Raw genomic sequence first — 23293 nt, forward strand, 5'->3', positions numbered from 1 at the left:
TCATTCTCAACATTTGAGCGACAGGGTGGATGTGGATCTACTCATCTACCAGACACTTTCCACCCCACCCCCACCTCTCTTTTTCAAGGGAAATGGCAGAAGGCAAATAATTCCAATGAAAACTTTCACCATTAGACCATATTTACTTCAGTCATGAATCATGATTTCATCACATTGCCAATATATAACCAAAGTTTCAAAACATCCCCCACAAGCATGCTAAGCAAAAAAAAAGGGAAGAAAGAAATGGTATGATTGAAACAGAACAAGTATAGAAGAATCAGCCTCCAAATCACTGGAGGGATGGGGCAGAGCACTCAGGCCCAACCCCAAGGTCCACCTAGTGTACAGAAGAAACCTAACAGACTTTCCACAAATGAAAAGCAGACAACTAATAACAGCATCTCAGTACAACATTACAACTGCCCCTAAAATTTCTCTGATTTTCGCTAGTGAGCCCGCACTTAACTTACCATCTCAGTGATACCAACAACTAATACCCGTAGCTGGCACCATAGACTGAACCATAGCCCCCAGCAGTGTTGCCTGCATGCCCTGTATTGGATGGCGGAGAAGCATACATAGAACCATGCGCTGGATAAGAATTATAGCCTTGGTCGGTGGAACCCCCAACTGGGTTCTGTGCTGGGGCTGCTGCTTCAGCCATGAAATTCTGAAACAAACAAGAGAAATTGTTCTCAGCAGATAATCCAATAAAGCGAACAGTCAAATGTAGTGTTGTTAAAAATGAATCTGTTGCTGGGTTGTTTGGACATGATAGTCAGTGGGGTCTGATGGTCCAACCACTGGTCTGGTCTAATTGAATAAAGTAACCAAGAAGTCATCAAGTGTTAAGAGTTGTTAGTAATTTGTGTGAAATAAGCATCTAATGTGACGGTATAAATGCATCATTAAGTGAAAGGTGTAGTGGTTGTGGACAGGGCGTCAGGTTGAAAAGTTCAGTAGCAATATTCTTCTGTTTTTCTAAGAATAATAAATAAACCATGTAACTTTTCAATGAAAAATGATTCAGTCTTCTGGTTTTGGATGGTATGAAAAATGTGCATATTGAACTAGGCAATCCATTTACAAAACAAAAGCTCCCAGGCAATGAACCATGGAATATCAGGACGATGGAACTGATCACCCAGGCGTAATAGTAGATGCTCTGGAAAGTCATGTGGCCATGGTGATCCTTAAAAACGATATCAATTTCTTAAAAACTATTAGCAACACCAAAAAGCACTCTTTTGAGAAACTAAAAAAACCATTTCCTCACATAGCTGAAAGGAATAAATTATCATTAATGTGAATACCGAAGGATGCAAACACAAGTGGTTAACTTCTAAAGTATCAACTATCAACTAGAACAATGCCCAAGTCAACCCAAAAGAATAAACAAATGAAAAGACGAGCACATTCAGTGCAATACATGAATCAGAAGTGTCAGAGCTGTAACAAGGCAAAATAAAATACATGCACAAAAACAGGAACCAATTAAGACAAACGCCAAAAGTACATGCCTGTATCAACTGCTGAGCAGCTTGAACTTGAGAGGAAGTTCCATTTATCTCAACAGTCATTTCACCGGGCACACCTCTTGTTTCCTGGATTGTGATCGTTGCCCCACTAGCCCGTCGAATGTAACTTATACTTGCTCCTGCTGTCCCAATTACAGCATCAGCATAGGACAGAGGAATTTGCATGTGTTGTGTGACCTGTAAGACAAAACCCACCTTCAGTCACAAACTAGGCTCGATTCAGCTCCCCGAGAGCTGAAGAATTGAATTGTGTACATTACCAAGAACTAACAATAGAAATGGACTCTCCATAGCACCCCCCCTTCTCCCCTCACCCCAAAAAAGTCATAAGTGGTAACCAAAACAAAAATCTAATCACCACTTTCTTTCACATATCAAATGATATTGACTCAGAGATATCAAATTTAAAAAATAAAAAACCTGTGTAATGATCGATGGTGGCTGCTGTGTGTTTGCCGAAGGATGAGCCCCAATAGGTGCTTCTCTTCCATAAGCAGACAGGCCTTGGTGAGGTTGTTTGTCCATGGGAGGCATATCAGTTGGTGGATAATAATTCTCATGTTGCCGTTGGGGCGGCATGTATTGAGGATTAGCCCCATAACCAGGACCACCACCAACATTTGGGGGTAGGCCCTGAGAAGGTGGGCCCCAGGACTGGTGCGGTGGCATGTTATGCTCCATCTGGGAGTTTGGCATTTGCATCTGACAAAGAAAGAGAGATGTATACTTAACCCAAATAATTGAAATATTGAGATATTCTAATCCACAAATCTGGGGAACCAAAAAAATGAACTGCTTGCCATAAGATTCTATGCCCCAAAAGGAAGGATGAGATTAACAGACTTACATGCATTTCAAATAATCCAATTACACTGCGGTCAACTAAGAATTTCCTGAGATGAGATGCAATTAGCTCAACTGCTTTGTGCACACCTGAAGGCTCCCCTTGTATCTCAACAACTCTATCATCTTGCAGGGCAAAAACTGGAAGATCTTCTGCAGCAGTTCAAAACAATGATAAGGCAAAATAGCAAGTCAAGAAAATGCAGTGCCAATGATCAGATGACATCGAATAAGCGCACTCTGATGTACAAGCAAAACTAATATATATGGAACGATTTTTTCTTCTTCCCTACTGTGGTATGTGAAACAGCCAGTACCAAAAAATCCTAGAGAAGGTTTACCATAATCAGTTGGATAATTCAAGCACAAATTTTTCTCTCTTTTTGAGGGGGTGCTTATCGAGAAGATAAAAACAGGAAGGGGCAAGAAGCTCACAAGTACAAAGTAGCACCTTTAAGCAGGGAAGTTGAAGCCTAAGATCGTTATTAACACAATCAAGACAACCCAGATCTAGACCTTCAAAGATCAAGTAAATCTGAATTTTTAGCGTCCATAACTAGAACTCTAAAGGAGTTTCTGGGCCAGCAGCAGATACCTAAAAAATATACTTGGGGCTCTCAACCTTAAAAATTGGCCACTGACACAGTGACACTAGGAATTTTGTTTCAAGTTTCAAGACACAAGTTGATAGATTCAGTAGAACAGATTTAAGCACAAAAAATATATATATATTCAAAATTAAATATTACATGTAAACTTTCCAGTGGATCTCACAAATGTTGTGGCATAATGCTCCACCAAGAAGAGTATACAGATATATCAGCTGAATTCACAACAATACTATTCTATAGTCATCGAAAGATGGGTAAGAATCAGGGCTGCAGGAGAAAGTACAGATTTGTTTGTTTACCAACACCCATCCATCATATAAAATGTAATATGTTAGGCACTGCTTCATCTCCATTTTTTCCAGGCCCCTAGCAATCTCTTAACTATTTTTATGTCATCAATCTTTTCCAATCATGGTTTTCCTTGCCACTCAGAAACAACAAAAGAATATGACATGCAAGGTTAACATGGTTGAATTTATGTAATAAATCAAGCTTTTTCTGTGACATAGCTACGAAATTCCACCATACGAAATACAAGCTAAGCCAACACACATACAATTTTCTTTACTACTCTTTTCTGCCCCTGATAACTAAAATTAACTATATAAAGGGGAGATAAACAACATCCACCAGCCATGGAACCCAAAATTATATATACGCAAAATTCCTTGGAACTTAGAAGGGCCATACTCCAATATAAATTAGGTCCTCCCTAATGCAGTGCTAATCTCGAACCAGTGAGATCCTGTGGGAGATAAGCTTGCGATGGAATAAAACCTGATTTCCAAAGAATTTTAATAACAGAGAATTAAGGAATCAGATTCAGGCAAATTTCTGGTTAAGGGCTCTAATTGAATGGGAGAATATGATATCAGAAATCAGCCTAGATCCAATAGTTTGACTCTTGGGATTTGAAGATTCCTACTTGAAGAAGGAATTCCCAAATCTGAGAATCGATAAAAGGTTCAGACAAACCAGGTTAGAGATTGATTTCAGTACCAAATAACAAGCCTAATGGTAGTCAGAAATCTGAGATCAGACCTATAAAACAGAATTTGAAAATTGATTAAACTGAAATCAGACTTGTAATAGAAAAACAGGAAATAAATTTCAAGTTTGAATTTCGAAGCTGTAAGAAGGTTCAGATCAGAAAGCAATTGGTAAGTATGGAAGCAGAATTGAAATCCAATGGTGAGATTGAAGTTTCAGAAAATTCCTAGTTGGAGTAGGAATTCAGGGAACCACAAAAGGATAGGATTTTTATGCCAAGAACAGAATCAACTAAACATTGACATGAATAGAGAAGAGAATTGCAGAAACTAACCCTGTAATCAATGGAGAAGAGAAGAGAAGAAATCAGGACTGAAATATCAATCTCATATGTCAAGCTAAACAGCTCCAAAAACTCTTTAAAACTCATTATTTGCTGCCACTTTGTGGGGTTATAAAAGAGGGCCATTATATTAATAAACCCAAAATAAAAATCCCAAGGCCAATAGAACCCAACCATGAGCCAAAATAAAATCATCCCAGACCCAACTGGCCCGATTGTACACCCTTAACTGCATCACTCGCCTACCCCTCCCCCCCCCCCAAAAAAAAAAAAAAAAAAAAAAGTAAACTGCACTAACAAAGAAAAGCAGCCAACTGTTACATATTCATCCAGCATTAATGCCCAACATACAACAAAATATTTGGCATTTGAACTCTCTCCAGCTAGCTTATAGAGTAGGAGAAACAATTTCAAGGGGATTCAAAGTCTAACCTTGCACAACAATGCTCCCCCACCGACCCCCACTCCCACCCCCCAAAGAAGGGAAATATATCTGGGCAATCAGTCGCACCTTGAATTTCAGAAAAAGATAACATGTTGAAAACTCGTCTGCAAAACTCAGAACCAGGAAAACAGACTAGCAATATGACTAAACTAGAGCCCCTAACCTACTTATCTATCTACACGATATAACAGTGTTGAAATTAAGTTTCTTTTCTCTTTTTTTTTTTCTTTTTTTCCCGTGTAAGGGGGAGGGAAGCATAACCAGCAAATCCAGATCATTATTCTGAAGAGAATAAAACAAGATGACAGAAATAATAAACAAAAGTAAATGCAGAAAAAACAAAATCCAGGGAGGAAACGAGTCATTATGGACAGGAATGATATTTTTTCACTAAGCAAGAATCAATAATTGCACTAAGAAGAACTGAAGAGTACCTGGCCCAAGAACTCGAACAATACAATTAGATGCTTCTTGAATAGATTTTATGGTAGCACCCTGCCTTCCAATTAGACTACCAGCTTGTGTAGCAGCCACTAGCAGCCTCGTTGATATGGTAACACCACCATTTGGCGGAGCATGAGCGACATCACCATCTAAACCATCAACAATCCGTTTATGAACCCTCAGTAAGCCATCCATTGCAGGAGGAATAGAAGCATCAGGCTCTTCTTTTGCTGAAATCAACACCTTTTGAAACAGCAACAAATAGTGAACAATCAATACCAAATTTTAAAGATTATGTAACAGCACCAACAGTATCTAAAATCCAATTTCTTCAAAGGATTGTAGTGCCATATATAAGTGCTAAAATTTCCTCTACTAAGTACTAACAATATAGGGCTAAAATAAGCATATCTAAATTAGCATATGATCCAGGTTAAGTAAAGCAATTTGAGAGGGTTGCTTGAAAAACCAGAAATCCAAGAAAAAGCTATCGTAAGGGTTCAAATCTGCACCAGAGTTAGCTGTCATGGAGGAAGACAAGTAGCAAAAGGTGTTATGGATCAAGATGGTACATTGGAACCCAAAAGAAGTGAAGTATCAAATCTGGAAATAAAAAGAGGAGAGGCAGCAGGCCAGCAACATCGAACAACTAAGATTTCTGTCAATATTCTCTCTCCTAGTCTGGTCTCATATAGTTTATCATATCTTGTAATATTTGGTTGTAGCAGATAAGTATGTCCTTGTTTTAGTCAATATATTAGGCTATTTTAATCTTTTTAGTAGAATTAGGTTGAAGAGGCTTATATTAGAATAGTTCAGGTCACAGTTCAAAAGCCCATGGTTCTTAACGATGATCAAACGGAGTCCGGATCAGCTCCACATATGTGGAGAGTATCTTTTCCCCACATATGGTGGTTAGCTGACACGTGATCAAGAAAAAACTGATTACCTTTTCTTCCAAACCTTTTTTTAACATCCCAAAACCGTGGGACCCACCTTACTTCTTCTCCTCAGCACCTTCCTACAACCCGGCCCAATCTCCTTCCCCCTTCTGGCCTTCCCTGCTCATCATCTGTCCCCACCCCTTCTTTCCCTGCAACCCCGGCCCTACTCATGCTCCCTCCCTGCCTTGCCCTCTCCTCTGCCTCACCCCTGCCCCCCTTCCTTGCAAACTCCCGCTCCATCCCTCTCTCTCCCCCCCCCCCCACCCATTCTCTGTTTACACCTCTATAAAAGTGCATCAACCACCCACCATGCAAGGACAAAAACAGGGCAATCGCTACTTTAAAAAATCACCATTCTTAGTTGATCTATTTCCAATCTCTTATTCGCTTCCTCTGGCTTGGTTTTAACTTTGAACTTGGGTTACAGAAATGCAACCTGTTGGTCTCGAATGCTTTAGTCCTTATTCGTGATGTCCATTATTCGACTTCCATAAATGATAAATCTTGATTTAAATTAATGAGTTAATTGACTGAGAGAACAAAAATGGTGAGTCTCTGCAATTTACTAATGGACTCAGATCTTGAAACTCCGATTCTCGACTTGTCATTGGAAGTGTTAAACATATCATATCATAATATCCATCAAACCCACCATTCCCGAATCTCTGGTTGTTCAGTTCCAAAACCAGAGATAACTGTATTTCCTCATTCCATCGAGTGCGGTGCTAGCCTTCACAGCGAGCGCGGCCACCTTGGGAGCAGTGAGGCGATACTGTAGGCGACTAGTATGGAGGACGAAATAGATCTGATCCACCAGAAGTTCGTCAAAGGAATCGAGGGCGGGAATACAGTCATCGAATAAGAGACAATCGTGGTTGAAGGAATCAAGAGATGACTTTGGCTGTAAACGGATCTGAGGTCTATAACCAGTGGCGTCTGAAGAGAAGCATGAACACATCTCCAGATTTGCAGTCTCAAGTGCGAAGAAGAAGAAGAAAAAGCAGTTTTGAGTTGAGGGAGATGATGTGGGTCCCACCATGAAATTTACATTAAATCCCTCAAGAAAAGTTTTAGGGAGAGTTCGGTTACCGGTCGTGGCTTGGCCAGGTGTCAGCTAACCACCATATGTGGAGAATAAATACTCTCCACATATGTGGAGCTGATCCGGACTCGATCAAACCCTTATCTTAGGGCCCCTGCATCAGAGTTTGTTCAGCATCTAAAATGGACTATTTGAAAGAGGAAAAAATTAGCATGCAAATACTCTATTTCCTTGGCCTCTTTATACTGTAGCTAACTTGTAGATGTCCAAAATAGCTAAACCTTAAAATATGATTTCCACACCATAGACCTTCCCAGAAATCAGTACAGGAACCATCACCTTCTCAGGCCTTTATTCCTAGATAAATCCCTTAAATTCCAATTAAAAAAAAAAAACATAATCTGGTTTATGCAGTCTACCCCAAGTGCAACCAAATACTCAAAATTGGTTCAGGTGTCTGTTATTCATGCAGTTTCCAATCCATAGTTATAGCAGTATGCTGGTATTCGTGCAGTTCTATAGTTTCTTAATAGAAAAAGTACTACCCACTGTATTAATTGCTGACACGCAGTATCTGACTAAAATAATAACCCAATTCTCTGAAATTTTGTTTATAGTTCTAGTTTGGGCCATTACCGCTGGCTATCAAATTGCCTAGTGTCACTCCACATAGGACTTCTTCTCAAGAGACCGAAATAACAACTCATCTAACTGGTGACTGGTATACGTTCATATGTATAATTGCGAATCCAAACTACTTTCAATTTCCACATAGTTTATATGCATAATGTTCTTAACATTATTTTGTAATTAAGCAATCTTAAACCATTTATGAACAAATTCTTTTATCCACATCATTTATTCTGTACATTTTTCTTTTTATTATTACAATCTTTTTTTTTAGTGAAAGAATGAACTCATTGGGTTCATAATGAGTTTGGCTAAATTGACTCAAGATCGTGACCAATTGAAACGGGCATCTACTTAAAAGACCTCCAGTTTTCTATTATTAATGGGTAAAGAAGACTGGCAGAGTATGGAGGCAGACATGTAAGAGTTGTACTCCTCCTACAAGAAAATCTTGGCTTCTCCCTAGTCTTTGAATAACACTCAAAAGAAGTACCAAACCCTTCATCAAGTGGAATGGGCAGCACTCTACTTCCAATTCTCCAGAAGCTTTTTGAGAAAAGCCAATACATATTAAGAATGTGTTATACTTTATTCCCCATGACGCCAGTGTTGGGGCAGGGGGGGGATATGCACACCACACCAATAGTGGTGCGGAGAACAGTAACATCCACATGGAACCCACATTGTTAGAGCAGGAGAGAGAAAATAATAAAGAACCCAATATGAGAGGGAATTAATATCTGTATATGTATAGATAAATTGCCTAGTGTCCGAATACCCATTGTCATTTCCATAAATTCTGGGTTTTTTGCCTGTTGTTCAGGGTTAGATTCTATTCTATTCATTTCTTCTCTTTCTAGAGTTAACTAGACTTTATTTTACTTCACTTTCAAGTTGCAGAGTCTGCTTTTTCCGAGAGGTCAAGAGCTGTCGATTTTGCTACATTGGGTACCAATATACAAGTTCTTTAGTTACCCACTTGAAAAAATCAACAATATTGTGAATTCAAAGAGATCATGGATATATAGCAAAAAAAATTAGAAGGGCAGGACAGAATACATTTATTTTTAAAGTGTGCATTGTAGCAGGACAGTTACCAATAATGTGCTAATATCAACTCTATATGATGGCATCTTCTACTTTACTTTTCACATAATTAAATGAAGAATTGATGATACTGACACTGCTACTTCAATATTCCATCTTAATCTCCTAATGAGGTCGGCTGTCTCAGAGACCTGTCTGTGTGATTCCAAGATCCTATTCCTCAACAACCCCATCCATCCACAACCTAGAACTCAAGGAAAATTTTACATACTCACAAATGATTCATTCAGCCAATTCAGTCGCAGAAAAATTGGCAAGGGGGTTAATAGGGAATCATTATATGGTATATATCCGATTAGCCCTACTGTAGATCCCTTAGCTTGACCTCTCTTGGTTGTTATTGTACAATATGATTCATACCTTTTCGTAGTTCTTGTTTAATAAAATCTCTTTGTTATCTATCACACATGCACATCACTTGGTTTAAAATTTTCACCCAATACCGCCTATATCCATAGTTGTCACGGCGTCACGGCGATCCAAGTCGGTGGAGGGGTGTCACGTCGATATATCGACATGTCGCCCGCCATGGCGAGCATGTCGACCATGTTTTATTTTTTATTTTCTCTATTTTTAATGTCATTTAGTATGCTATAATATATATCCTACAACATCAAAAATCAACATGAAAGTGTACTACTAATATACTATGGTTTAATTCATGAAAGTGTAATATCCATTAGTGTATATGAAAGTATGAAAACATAGATTAGCCTATCAAATAATTGAACGCAATAGTCTTACTGATAATTGAATATGTGCTTGCTGCTGTTATGTGTGTGAGACTGTGAGTGATGGGCTACTGGCTGTAATAAATCCCTCCCCCCCTTGTCTCCGACTCTCTCCCTGTCTCTGTGTGTGTAACTGTGTATGTGTGGGCCTGTGGTTGTGTGCCTGTGTGCAAGCTAAGAAGAAGAAAAAATAAAAATAAAAAACACCTTCTCTGTGACTCTGCAAGCCTGCAACTGCAAGGCAAGAAGAACAAAAAAAAAAAAAAAAAACAAAAAAAAAAAAAAAAAAAAAAAAAAAACAGTAATAAGTAGAGAACTACTGGCTGTAATAAATCCCTTCCCCCCCCCCCCCTTCTCTCTCGACTCTCTCCCTGTCTCTGTGTGTGTAATTGTGTATGTGTGGCTGTGTGCAGGGCAAGAAGAAGAAAAAAAAAAAACATCTTCTCTGTCTATGTGGAAGCCTGCAACTGCAAGGCAAGAAGCAGCAAAAAACCGAGAGGTTGTGTGCAAGCCTGCAAGGCTGCAACTGCAAGGCAACAAGAAGAAAAAAGGAAAAAAAAAAAAAACTTAAGAGGTCTGCGACTGTAAGCAAGCCTGCAACTGCAAGGCAAGAAGAAGAAAAAAGAAAAAAAAACCCGAGAGGACTATGGCTGTAACTGGAATAAATCCCTCCCCCCCCCCTCTGTCTCTCAACTATCTCCCTGTCTCTGTGACTGTACAAGCAGTTGCGAAGAAGAAAAAAGAAAAAAAAAAAAAAAACGAGAGGACTACTAACTGAAATAAATCCCCCCCCCTCTGTCTCTCGACTCTCTCCCTGTCTCTGTGCGTGTAACTGTGTATGTGTGGCTGTGCAAGGCAAGAAGAAAAAATTAAAAAAAAAGATACTACTAGTACTGACTGTAATCATTACCGGAGGCTGGGAGGAGAAGAACTGAAGAAGAAGAAGAGGACTGCCTGGGAGGAGAAGAACTGAAGAACTGAACTGAAAGATCAAGTTGCCGGAGGACTGGGAGGAGGAAGAAGAACCAAATTTAAAAAAAAATTAACAAATTACTTGCCTGGAGTCCTGGAGGTTGCCGGAGGGGTTCGAACTTCGAAGGAGTGAAGAACTCTCTCTGCTGAGAGTTGCAGGAAGCCAGGAACTAAAGCCAAAGTTGCCGCTTGCCGGAGTCACGATCCTCTGTCTCACGAACTGTTCCTCTGTCTCGACTCTCTCCTCTCGACTCTCGACCTTTCTTTTGGCTTTTGCGATTTCTATTTCCCCCAAATTAGGGTATATGTTTCATGTTTTTAAATTTTATGTTAATGTGTATTGCATCTAAGTTATTAAATGGTTTTAAAAAAAAAAAAAATTTAAGCCTAACTTTTATACATTCAAATGTAAGAATATCGACCGATATGCCCATATATCGTGGTATGGCGTCCATGGCGACACCATGGTGACGCCATGGGTGCCATATCGTTCGATATTTATACATTCACCATGGCGGAGCTCGATATATGGTTTCCCCCAGCGCCAGGACGCCATGGCGACGCCATGACAACTATGCCTGTATCCATCCCCACCAATCAGCTTTTAAAATATGGCTCCTAAAGCATATTTCTCAATAAAAAACCACGCGCCCTCAACCAATTCCATTAAAATCAAGATATAACTTTTTGAATCTATCTTAAAACACTTGGTTTCAGAACCTTGGCTGTCCAGCAAAATAGGGACTGAGAGCTTCAACAGTCCAGATACCTATAACTATCAACAAACAGACGAAAAGTCAATTCCATAATAGTGGTAGCATCTTCAATCTTTGTCAGTCCTGCTGGCATCATTGTAGCCTCATAAATTACTTCAGTTCTTTGAACTGATTTTACCACATTTCCAATTCTTTCCCATGCAATATGCACTGGATAACTACATTTAGCTAATGATAATGTATAATCATTTTACAATGATTTGTTACTAGGTAAATGCATCGATTTATGATGAAACCTAGCCTACTTTTGGAAAAGAAAGAATGATGTGACAATTCACATTACTTCAGTACTTCTACATGCTCAAGTGACCCAAATCCAACGCTCAACGAGTTAAACCATGGTGATAGGCCAAGTAAAATGCAAACCAAAGAGATGCAATCACAATCAATTTACATATTCTAAAAAACAAAAGAGCCCTGGGAAGCATTATCAGATTGTTATGACAATCATCTCAAATAGATAATAGATCTAAGAAATCTGTGAGGTTGGATCCATCAAATGATGAACCCAAACCCCTACCTTGCCTACCAATTATAGCAGGTGCTTAGAGAGGAAGGCTATACCAATGTTTGCACAGAGCCTATACAAGCAATGACATATATAGGCCAACGATAGCTTTTATCAGTACCAAGAGAATGTGCAACTTACATTTCAGGTTATAGGCCATAGATGGGAGTGGATTTTCTAAACTACCAACGCATCAAGCATTCATTTGCCTTATAACATATAGGGAGCCAGCTGGACGGACATCAAGAAATTAGAGTTCTTTTATCCCTTTTTTGGTGGTGAACTTTGAATTCCGCATGAATAACATCAAAAAAACTTTAGTGCCTAGAAGCATTTTATAGACTGTAGAACTTTGATACACAAAATTGTTCTTGTGACATATTAGAAAATGATAAATGCCTAATACATCTGCCTTCAAAAGTAATAATAATACAGGTTTCTTATAAATTCAGTCTGATGTGATTAATTAATGTTGAATTTCTTATTATATGAATATATTCAGTTCAAATCTAGGAATCATTTTATTTGGGTGATTAAGAATGATCTTCCACATGTATTTAAACTAATTATGATTGGAAGCTTTTGAAGGAGTTTGACCATGTGTGAGAATCAGTCAACCAAGTTCTGAAGTTACCAGGTAAAATGCAGAGCTCTTGGTTCAGATGTTCTTACAAGGTATCTCTGAGTGCTTAATCAGATCTACTTTTCAGCACTTGTAATGCTCAATGCTGATCCCTGCAATCTGGACCTGTGGTTCTTCTAATGTGGAGTCACTTTGGTGATTGATTTGTTGCCTTAGGTTCGCGGACAGAACCTGCACAGATTCATCTCAGTTATTGTGATGAAAGGCACTATATTTGGATTAATGCCTTGTTTAATGTGACATTTCTTGTTTATTTTCTTACCATTGTAATTATTGTATAATTACACATGTATTCTGAATCTTAGCATGATATTTATTATTGTTGATATTCTCTATCCTTCTTTTCGATCACTAATATATATTTCTAGAAATAGGAGATTCTTCAATCTTTTATCACTGTATCAGATTGCTAGTTAAGTGCCCTCAGTATAAAGACATTAGTTCAGAGGCCTTCCAAAATGTCTGCTGTTAGTGAGTGGAAGAGAGGACTTTACAACAATGGATGCCAGCAAACATGTGATCAAGTGCCTATTATATCAAATATCACAAGATCTGCATGCAACTAAAATCATGTTCATGCAAAAGAGAGCCAGAAACTATATGAGCTGGTTAATTAATGAAACATACCACCTGAAAATAAAAATGACTTCATGATACAATCCTACACATGCAGGAAGCTCATATAAAATGCTAAAATTGTCAGTTGGCTTGGAAGCTAAAAATGAACACCAGATGAATGATGTATGACATCACCAACAAATATAATTAGGGTACTATATGAGCATCTAAAATTCCTTGACTGGAAGTTTATTATCAAATTCCAATAAAATTAAATTGCCTTCTAAAAAGAACTTACAGCCCTTTCTGAAGTGCCTGGAGGACCATCAAGAATCTTAATACGAGCCCTCGTCTCCTCACACATTCTTTTGATGAACTCTCCTTTACGGCCAATGATACCACCAACTTTTTGTGAAGGAACCAATAATCGGAATACACTCTCCCCTGGCCATCCAGGCCACCTCTTTTCGCCACCAGATACTCCTGAATCATCATCACGCCCACGTTTTGGTTGAGGCTGTGTATTCCCAGGTGTACCAGTCATATCAGGTTCACCAAAATTTTCCCCAGGTGCAGCCATATGTTGCACTGGACAATCCAAACATTGGAGACCAGTCAATAAAATCATCCAATAACAAAATTGGTTAAATTCAATGCACAAGTTATCCTGTTAGGTGGAAACAGCTCTAAAAAATTAAAGGGTAACTGACAAGTGAATAATTGAAATTCTAGATTGCCTCACATAAAAGTTTTCTAATGAAGATGGTAGAGCCATAGAAGTCAAAGTGACACCAAGACTAAATTTACTTATTTCTATTCAAAAACATCCAAGAAAAGGAAGCAGTTAGGATGCTACAGCAACATGCTGTTAAATTCAAAATAAACGATCATGAGTGTGTTTCCATCAGTAGGTTTCAGGTTTTGCAAATTAAGCCAAGGGAGAGGGTTTTCTGAGCTGATGGGGTTCTCTCTCTCTCTCCACCAAACAATAATCCCAAGCATTCATTACCTGATGTGCACTACATAGGTCAAATATTTACAAACACTGTCTTTGGAAGAAAATCTTAATTGCTAAGCAGATAAAGTACATTAAGTTCCAAATGTTTACATTGACTGTTGGACACTTGGACCAGGCAGTCAGATTTGATTGGGTCTCAGTGAGTTGGGCCCCAACCTCCCCCTCCCCACCAAACAAAAATCCCCAGCATTCATTACCTGATGTGCACTACATAGGTCAAATATTTACAAACAATAGTCGTTGGAAGAAAATCTTAATTGCTAAGCAGAAAAACTACATTACTTTCCAAATATTTACAGTGACTGTTGGACTAGGCAGTCAGATTTGATTGGGTTGCTCAGTCCTTAAAGGCTGGATATCCTATTTGAAGTGTTAAATGGTTTATGCGATGCCATACCAAACAATCCAATCAACAATCCAATCTTCTTGGATAATTTGAACTAAGATGGTTGGACAATTGGGCCACAAGGTGGTTAACCATGTATGTCATTCACTCATTTCAAATATTACATTTTTAGAAATATGCTTGTCAAGAGATAATTTTGAGACATGGAAAGCCACTTTAATGTCCTAACTACTAGTCGAACACTATTTCTTTTGTAAGAATACAACCATTATACTACATATACTATATCCTATAGCATACACTACATTCACTCGTTGACCATTAATAATCAGAAGAAGGTGCTTGTCTGTTGCATTGCTAAAGCCTGTAGAATGTCACCCTTGATGCCTGGAGATGAAGCGCCTTCATCCTGTACCACCTGCCCCACACCTCCCCTCAAAAAGAAAAACCATTCAGACAGTTGGATTGAATAGTTAAGCCATCAAACCAAAATGGTCAGAAATAAGGTCAAGCTATTAAAGCATTGGCTAACTTATGGGAAAGTAAATGTGCTAGAGTAGGTGGAACAGGTGAAACTTGATTCTGACTCTCAAAGCTTTGCCTATAGTTTGCCCCACTTCCCAAAAGGGGGGAAAATCCAGCCTTTTCCCCTGCACCAGAGGATGCAACCTTGCACCTCATGATACTCTTGGAAAAGCAATCCTTTGAGCACTTTCATAGGTACACATGAAAAAATATTACACTGAAAAAGTTCGTGGCAACAAACAGGAAGCAAAGGAAACAAAGATCTTCAAAGGAGGTTCAGGACAGGCCCCCTCAGCACTTTTTTCCTTTTTTGTGGGGCAGAGGGATAATTCAATCACCTTAACACAATCCTAGTAAGTCAAGAGGTGATGCAGGTTTATCACCAAATTGGGCTACTTTCCCTAGAAATAAGTCTAGGGTTGGGTTATCGACATGTTGGGCCTTTGGTTCCATGGGTTTTCTATGTAATAGGCCACTTTTATGGGCCTAAAGTTGGGGTACATGAGTTGCATACGGGATTACCCCTATATTTAGTTTATTTTCATGTTTTTAATGTTTTAAATTTAATTGGTCAAAATCTAGTTTGAACCAGTGGTTCAATTTAAGTGATTTTATTAGTTTTTCTTTTAGTTGTTTAGTTGGGCTGGATTAGGACTCTATTTTGAACCTATTTCAGTTTCCTAGTCAATTTAAGTTACCTAATAGGTTAAGGATTGGGTTAGGCCTTTCCTTTTTAGTGTAGGAATTTTGAGTCTTTTATATAAGGTTGTAAGAGGGCAAAGTATTGAACACGAATTTGATTAATAAAAAACTCTTGCCTGCCTTGTGAGTCATATCAAGGTGAAGGGACTGGTGGATCTCCAGTTGACTCCTTGCGTCTTGTAGACCGGGAGGATTTGTTATAAGGGATTGGTGGATCTCCAATCGACTCCTTTCATCTTTTAGATCGGAAGGACCTATTTCTAGTCTTCAAAGTTGCTGCCATTGAAGACCTGCAACTCCAAGTAAGTAGTTGATATTATTAGCCATTACCCTTCTTCTTCTAATCCTCTAAACCTAGCTCCATCGATCCCCATTGCCAATACTCAATCGTTACTACCTTCCTCATCCACCATTAATACCATAGTTAGATCCATTAGAACCCTAAAACCTGCAACTATTCTTCTTCCCTTCTAGAAGATCACATGCAAGGTGATTTTCGCGAGAATTCTGCCCAGCCAAATCTAACCGTTAGAACCTGCTAAAATTTTGATCGAATCTTTCCCAAACCCTCCAAATTTTAGTACCATCCACCCAGCCGATTGTCTGAAATTACATTTTTAACCCTCTCCCCTATTTCTACTAGGAAACCTCCATAACTCCAGATTTAACCATCTGATGTAGCTGTAACTTTCTGCATATATTCCCCTCCACCTTACCACACTCGACCTAACTATTAATCCCATTCAACCACCTGATTTCCTGTTATTATAAACCCTAGATTCCATCATCTTCCACCTTTCAAAACCCTAACCCTAGTTGCTGCCCAAAATCCATCTAACCTACTTTAACCATCCAAAATTTACAAAACCTAGTTCATCAGACTCCCCTACACCTGCCTAGCTTTACCATATAAGATACATCTCCATTATCCTAACCCTAACCCTAAAATTGACCTAACACTCCACTGCCCCCATCGAACCAGCAGCTTAACAGATCCTGGTTATCTGGCTCCTAGTAGGTCTCCTACCTATCTAGGACTACATTAAGAGGCTTCCACTGAGACTTTCAGTGGCATCCCAAATTCCCAATAGTGATGCGATATTGCGATCCTGAGTTCTAAAACCTTTAAATTTGGATCTCTATGGGCCCATAGGTAACAAATAACTCAATTTTAAAAGAACAGTGGCAATTCATAAATTCTGGAACAGTCCAGACTAAAAGTGAAGCAATCAAGTAACAAGGATTAATTGGAGATTAAAGTTTAAAATGAATTCTCTGGAATTTAAGAAGGCAGGATGAAATAAGGATCCTCAACTTAAGGAAGAAGGGTTCATTTGCAAATAAGAAGAATCACATCTTTTATAGCAAATAAGATGTTTTCTTCTTCCTCACGATTTGGGTAGTAAACCAGCAATGACTGGTTATGTTTCAGGTAATGGGATCTTTCTCAATAATTAGCCAATCCAAACAAAATTTCAGGCAAGGATACCAATCCTTAAGAGTTATTGAATCAATTCAACAAGCACCCAAAAGATCAAGCAAAATAATATTATTTTATGACTGAAATTAGATCTGGTGCTAGTTTCAGAATCAGTCCACAAAACGATTTGTTCCTCAGCAAAAGGAAGCTCTTATGGGTTCACATCGGACAGGCTAAGTCATCTTAAGGTGAGGATTCAAGTCCTTGAATTTGAGACTGAAAAAAGAAGTGTTGAGGGAGTTCTAGCTCTCTCCTGATGCTTCAATCAGTCGCTGGAACAGAGTATCGCCACCAGAGAAAGAGAAAACACTAATAGAAATAAAAGAATTAATAAAAGGGAAAAGAACAAGGAATGATATTAGAAAGAACAAAGGAAGAGGGTATGAAAGAGATCAGACTTGATCAGGGCTGAACAGAGAAAGAAGAAGAACACAGCCACGTAACCTCAGCACACAGTGGCACAAGAACTCATAAAAATTTCACCCATTCCAATCTATTCCCCAATGGGGTTACATGGTAGCATATAAATACGAATAAAAAGAATCTGACTTAGATTCTAAAACTGACACCCAAAAAAAATTTTGCTATGTTATCTAACTCCAAAAAGATCAAATTAAAAAACAAATTACATAAATATACCTAAGCAACCATATAACTGCATCAAATAGACTCAAGTTGTGATAGGCTAGTAGTTCTCCTTCCCATATCTGGACTCGATACTTACAATCACCCCTTGAAGTGAATTCCATCAGACTCAAATTTTGTGCTTTTGTTGGGAGAGCAGATTCCTCTGGCACTAGAGGTGCAGCTAGAGATTGTTCCTAGGGGGTCTTTCTCATCTTCTCAGGCCCTATTGAAAACAGTGCATCTGTTCATGCAAACTCATGTATCTCCATTTTCCGCACTAAGTTCTCCATTATCCTTGACAAGCAACTTTTAGTTGATGCAGGCATGATATAAGATCTCGACGTCGTTATTATCTCGGTTTCGATGGATCTCAAGACGAGATCGCAATCGATACCTAAATACTACAATATCTCGGCCGAGATCTTGGTATCTCGCCGAGATCTCACCAAATTAGACCAACTTAAGTCTTATAAAATCCCCTGTTGGAGTCGAAATCTCGCCTCTGTCTCACCTAGCTCGCCTCTGTTGGTTTGTTGTGAAGGGAAAACTCATACAAAGTGGAAGTTTTGTGATTTTTTGGGCAAATCTCACCTCCAACTGAAGATTGAAGCTTCAACATCTCTCTTGGGAGTTACATTGCATCTCAAGAACACTTTTAGGTAAAAATTCCTTCTTGAAAACAATTTTTTTCATAGAAACATGATCTAACCTTGTTCTGCTATGAAATAATTATATGTTATACAATGTCCACCGATCTATTGATTGAGCTTGATTCGACAATAACAACGAGGTCATTATGATGATCCGGCCCGACACTCATTTCAGTATTAGCTTGTATTTATTTAATCTATGTGAATATGACTCTTTCCAAGTTTCTAACAATTTTGAACAAACAGTTGAACCATCACTATGTATGAAAATGAAATATGAATATGATGCTTAATGCTTAAATGGTTTATGGTTTGATGTATTTAAATTCTTAATGCATATATAAGTTGTTTTACACCTCTACTTTAATTATATGAGTTCTAAATATTGTGTGGAATAGCCTAGGGTAGATCTCACGCACGCCATAGACTACCAACCTAAGGTCCATAGTCAAAGTACCATTTTGGGGTTGAATTTGTAAAAACTAATGATTCCACTGTGTTTAGAAGGCCTAAAATAGGGTGAATGTCAAGTTTCACTGTTTCAGGACCTATCTTGGCCATATGGCCACCAAAACCAACCATCGAATAGAGAACAAAAAAATACAAGATCTCGCCGAGATCTCGATTTTGTGGCCTGGCAAAACCAGTGGCGAAACTGAGATCTAAAACCTTGGATGTAGGTGCATTCAACATTGATCTCGTATGGAGGCCTAGACGCAAGTTTGGGAAGGCCCACAAGGTAATGTAGTCCAAGATTTGAATAGTCAAACTAGGAGGCAAATAACCAAGATCTACAATGAACGGGATAGTTTGGCTAGATCAAGATAGGTGATTTTGTTCAAATTAGGGTTAGAGTTTAGTTGGGTCTAGGGTTTGATGGTAGGGTTAGGTCAAGTTGATGTAAGGGAGTCTTCCAATGAAGGTTGCATTAAGTTTTAATGGAGGGAAGTGTGCTGCAATGAATCTGCAGCAAGGTTAGGGTTAGGGTTTTTGTGAAAGAGGAAAATGGAGATATTAAGGTTTGGATGGGTGGATCACCACCAAAGTTGGATCGAGTTCTCCAGGGGGCTAGGAGAGTATTCGATCCAAAGAAGGGCCTGTTTTGATGGCTGGAATGGCCTGGATAGTAATTGGGGTGTGGTAAAAGGTTTAGAGATGGAATGGATTCTAGGGTTAGGTAGTTTAGAGGATGAGAAAAAGAATGGTTGGTTAGGATGAGTCAAACTCACTGTTGTTACAGAATTCCCTTGACAGCAGCTTGTTTGATTGTAGATCTTGAACAAAAATCAAAACTTGAACTAGAAATTGAATGAGAGCCTTCAAAGAACCACCCGGGCTTCACGCCGAAAGGTGTCGTCGATTGGATCAAACACAAATCTCACCAGCCTTGATCAAACACAAGACAAAACTCCAATCGAGAAGAAGAGGAGCAAAAAGCTTTTCATTAATCAAAGTTCGTGTCCAATGCTTAGCCTCCTTACAACCTTATATAAAAGACTCAAAAATAGACTCCTATACTAAAAAGGAAAGGCCTAACCCAGAACTTAACCTATTAGGTAACTTAAACTAACTAAGAAACTTGAATAGACTCAAAACAGAGTCCTAGTCCAATCCCACTAAACACTTTAAAGAAAACTATTAAAATCGGTTAAATTGAACCATTGGTTGAACCAGTTAAATTTATGAACAAAAACACCAAAATAAAACTATGGAACTAAAACAACTAATCCCGTCTGAAATCCTATTACCCATACTTTAGGTCCATAAAAGTGACCTATTACATAGAAAATCCATAGGATCAAAGGCCCAACATGTATAAAACCCAACCCTAGAATTATTCCTAATAAAACAAGCCCATTTCGGTGATGAATCTGCATCACAAGGTGCCAGTGGCAGCCCAATGGGTCGGAAACAAGCTTTGGGTAGTAATGTTATAGGTTAGGCCTTTTATTATTGGGTTTCATTGTAATGAGAGGCTTAATTTATAAGACCTTAAGTGAGGGTGAAGTTACTAAACGGGATTAGTCATTAAGTGTTTGGGTTAGATTAGAATACTAAATAGCTTTTAGGAGTTTTATTTTGAGTCTATTTACTTTAAGCATAGTTGTCACAGCATCTAGACGACCCAAGGCATTGGAGGGGGCTTGGATGCAAGGCGACACCAACAAGGTGCCCATCTAAGCGACCAAGGCAACCTTGGTTGCCAAGGCACCCGCCTAGGCGATGCCTTGACAACTATGACTTTAAGCAAGTATAAGAGAGTGATTATGAGTCCTTTTATGAGTTAGTTTATGAAATTTAAAAGGTTATATATATGTATAACTCATCCCATAGGCAGCAAGCTTTGAATAATAAGACCGAAGTTCTTTTTTAAGAGTTTTGGAGCTGTTGAGCTGTGCATATGGGATTGGTATCCCAGACTTGAGGGATTGGCTTTGGGCCTTTCCTGCGCAGCTTAGGTGGAAGGCGAAGAAGGCCTCCTTTCGAGCTGGGGGGGGGGGGGGGAAGCCATCAATGAGATACCGCTCTGGAAGAGTTAGAATTCTAACCTTGTGTCAGGACCTACGGACCAAGGGACAGTCTTAGGTAGACAGTTTCTCTTCCTTTTTCTTCTTATTCTGATCAGGTGTGATCTTAACCTCTTCTCTTCTATTTTTCTTCTTTTTACTTCTTATTCCTCTTGATTCCACACCAGGTGGAACCCCTATTTCTGGTTTAATTTTCAGATCTCTAGATTTTACCATCTTCCTTATTCTAGTTCTATTTCATCCAGTATTTGCCCCTATTCTGTCCTATTGATTCTACACAGATCCGGGAATAGTTGTCACGGCATCTAGGCGATCCAAGGAATTGGAGGGGGGTCCAAATGCAAAGCAACACAAACAAGGAGACTAAGGCACCCGCCTAGGGGACGCCTTGACAACTATGGATCCGAATATAATTGTAGTTCTTGTTCCTATAGTGTTTCTAGAACCTTGAACTGCATTAGAGTGGTTGAGGGTGAGTCCGTTTTCAAAATTAGCATTGTTAAAAATTTAGGCAACAGAACTTTGCAAATTATGGTAGGTCTAAATGTATTACTCCAAAGAAAATAAATACTACACTTTCTGTTCAATGATCTAACTTTCAAATAAGATGTGCCAACCTCCATGAAACTCAACCCTCCTGAGTAACTGATCTAATGATTAATGATAAATCACTCCCAATGATGAATTCAGGACAAGTATGCACAGCATAAATTGGCAACCATAGAAGCATAAAATTATAAACTTTTATTACTACTTAATTGCGTTCATGTAGTTTTTCATTATATTTTCTTTCTTTGTCGATTCTTTCTATACTTTGTTTTACTTATGAAGTACTGCACCATATAAAAATAAGATAAAATGCATAAATTAGAAAATCATGTTGGAAGTCATTCGACGTAGACACATCAGAAATGACATTTGAAACAACATTTCACTAAATGCTGACTAGCCATTCTAAAAAGAAATTAAGAATATCCAGATTCCAGATAATATATACCAGCAACCAACATGACCACAGACAATAGTTCAGACTTCTAATTCACCAAACTCGTTTTATTGTAAGAATATTCAATTTGGAAGCTAAATCTCAGTACAGTTTATCATATACGCCGCAAAACCCACTGGCAACTCATGAACCGATAATCTGCTCTCAGTGAGACTATTCAAAACCCCAGCTACGGAGAGTAAATGAAACATAAAATGCCAAGGTTAAAAAACCTGGAAAAAAAAAACAGAAGAATTTTTTTTTTGACAGAAACCCCGCGGAGGGAAAAAAAAACAGAAGAATGAAAAGGAAAAACTAAAACCATTGCTTGTTATAATGCTTAATCCAGAATACCAAAATCCCCCAATATATCAATCCCACCACGCCTGACGTTAACACCGCCGAGTAGCCCCATTCACTGAGAGATAATAAAAGATAAAGCAAACAACTTCATAATTTCAATAGAAAGAGCAAACAGAAGCAAGTTCAAGAAAAAGCTTCCTAAATGCACGCAAAGAGTTAAAGCATCAAGAAAAGAAAGAAAAAGAAGCACAAAGAGAATAACAATAAAGGGGTGGAGGAAAGCCGACACTTAACCCTAATAACTTCAAGTGAGTCAGAATGACTTACAAGGAGGTTATACGAATCGAGCTCTCAACAGATAATAATGGCTGATTACCGTACGAGGCGTACAGGAGACCGGAGAATGATGAGAAACCGAATAGCTCTGTTTATTTTCAAGGGTTTCGGACACTGTGAGAGAGTGTAAGGGAGAAGGTGGGGTTGGGAGAGCTGGCGCCTAATAAGATTAGGTGATAGTAGTTTTGAGACGATGTCCACTGGTTCCAAAACGAGACCTTTAAAATTTATTATTGACATAAGAGCCCCCGGAACCTTTTTTTATGTTTTTTGGGTGAATGAAACCAAAAAAAAAAAAAAAACACGAGCTTACTATTGGGGTGAAATAATTAGTCATGCTAGTATGAATATTAGGGAATTTTTACCATTTACAATGAATTAGGAGAAAAAAATAATAATAAGTCACTGTCTAAATTAGGATTTAAGATTTACATTGAATACATATAACTCCATTTGAACTGGTTCGACTTTGAAATCAAATCGAGTTAGGTTGCAAATCAGGGAATAGTAAATCACCACCTAGATTAACAAGTCTTCCATTTTTTTTAATGCAAAGCAATACCAGTTAATTAAATAAAGAGTCCATAGAGCCTTGCTTTAAAAGTCCATCTATGAGCAATAGACACCATTAGTCTCTCTTTTTTAACGATACATAAATTTTTATA

At 38.5% G+C, this 23293-nt stretch overlaps 1 protein-coding gene across 3 annotated transcripts; it reads right to left on the minus strand.

Annotated features, from left to right (window-relative positions):
- Window positions 1-226: 226 nt before the first annotated feature.
- On the minus strand, window positions 227-22737 carry LOC122641898 (flowering locus K homology domain-like). 3 transcript variants are annotated; one of them, XM_043835219.1, is made up of 7 exons: window positions 22620-22737; window positions 13427-13716; window positions 5208-5460; window positions 2389-2537; window positions 1962-2243; window positions 1524-1718; window positions 227-673 (listed from the first exon to the last, which is right to left on the minus strand). In XM_043835219.1, the coding sequence occupies exons 2-7, from the start codon at window positions 13706-13708 to the stop codon at window positions 494-496; spliced, it is 1341 nt and encodes a 446-aa protein (XP_043691154.1). In that variant the 5' UTR covers window positions 13709-13716; window positions 22620-22737; the 3' UTR covers window positions 227-493. The 3 variants fall into 3 exon arrangements, with proteins under 3 accessions (XP_043691154.1, XP_043691155.1, XP_043691153.1); XM_043835220.1 differs by having other exon boundaries at window positions 13427-13717; window positions 22679-22713; XM_043835218.1 differs by lacking the exon at window positions 22620-22737 and adding an exon at window positions 22002-22029.
- Between the last annotated feature and the right edge of the window lie 556 nt (window positions 22738-23293).

The sequence above is a fragment of the Telopea speciosissima genome, chromosome 10 (genome assembly GCF_018873765.1).
Source record: "Telopea speciosissima isolate NSW1024214 ecotype Mountain lineage chromosome 10, Tspe_v1, whole genome shotgun sequence".
Taxonomy (NCBI): domain Eukaryota; kingdom Viridiplantae; phylum Streptophyta; class Magnoliopsida; order Proteales; family Proteaceae; genus Telopea; species Telopea speciosissima.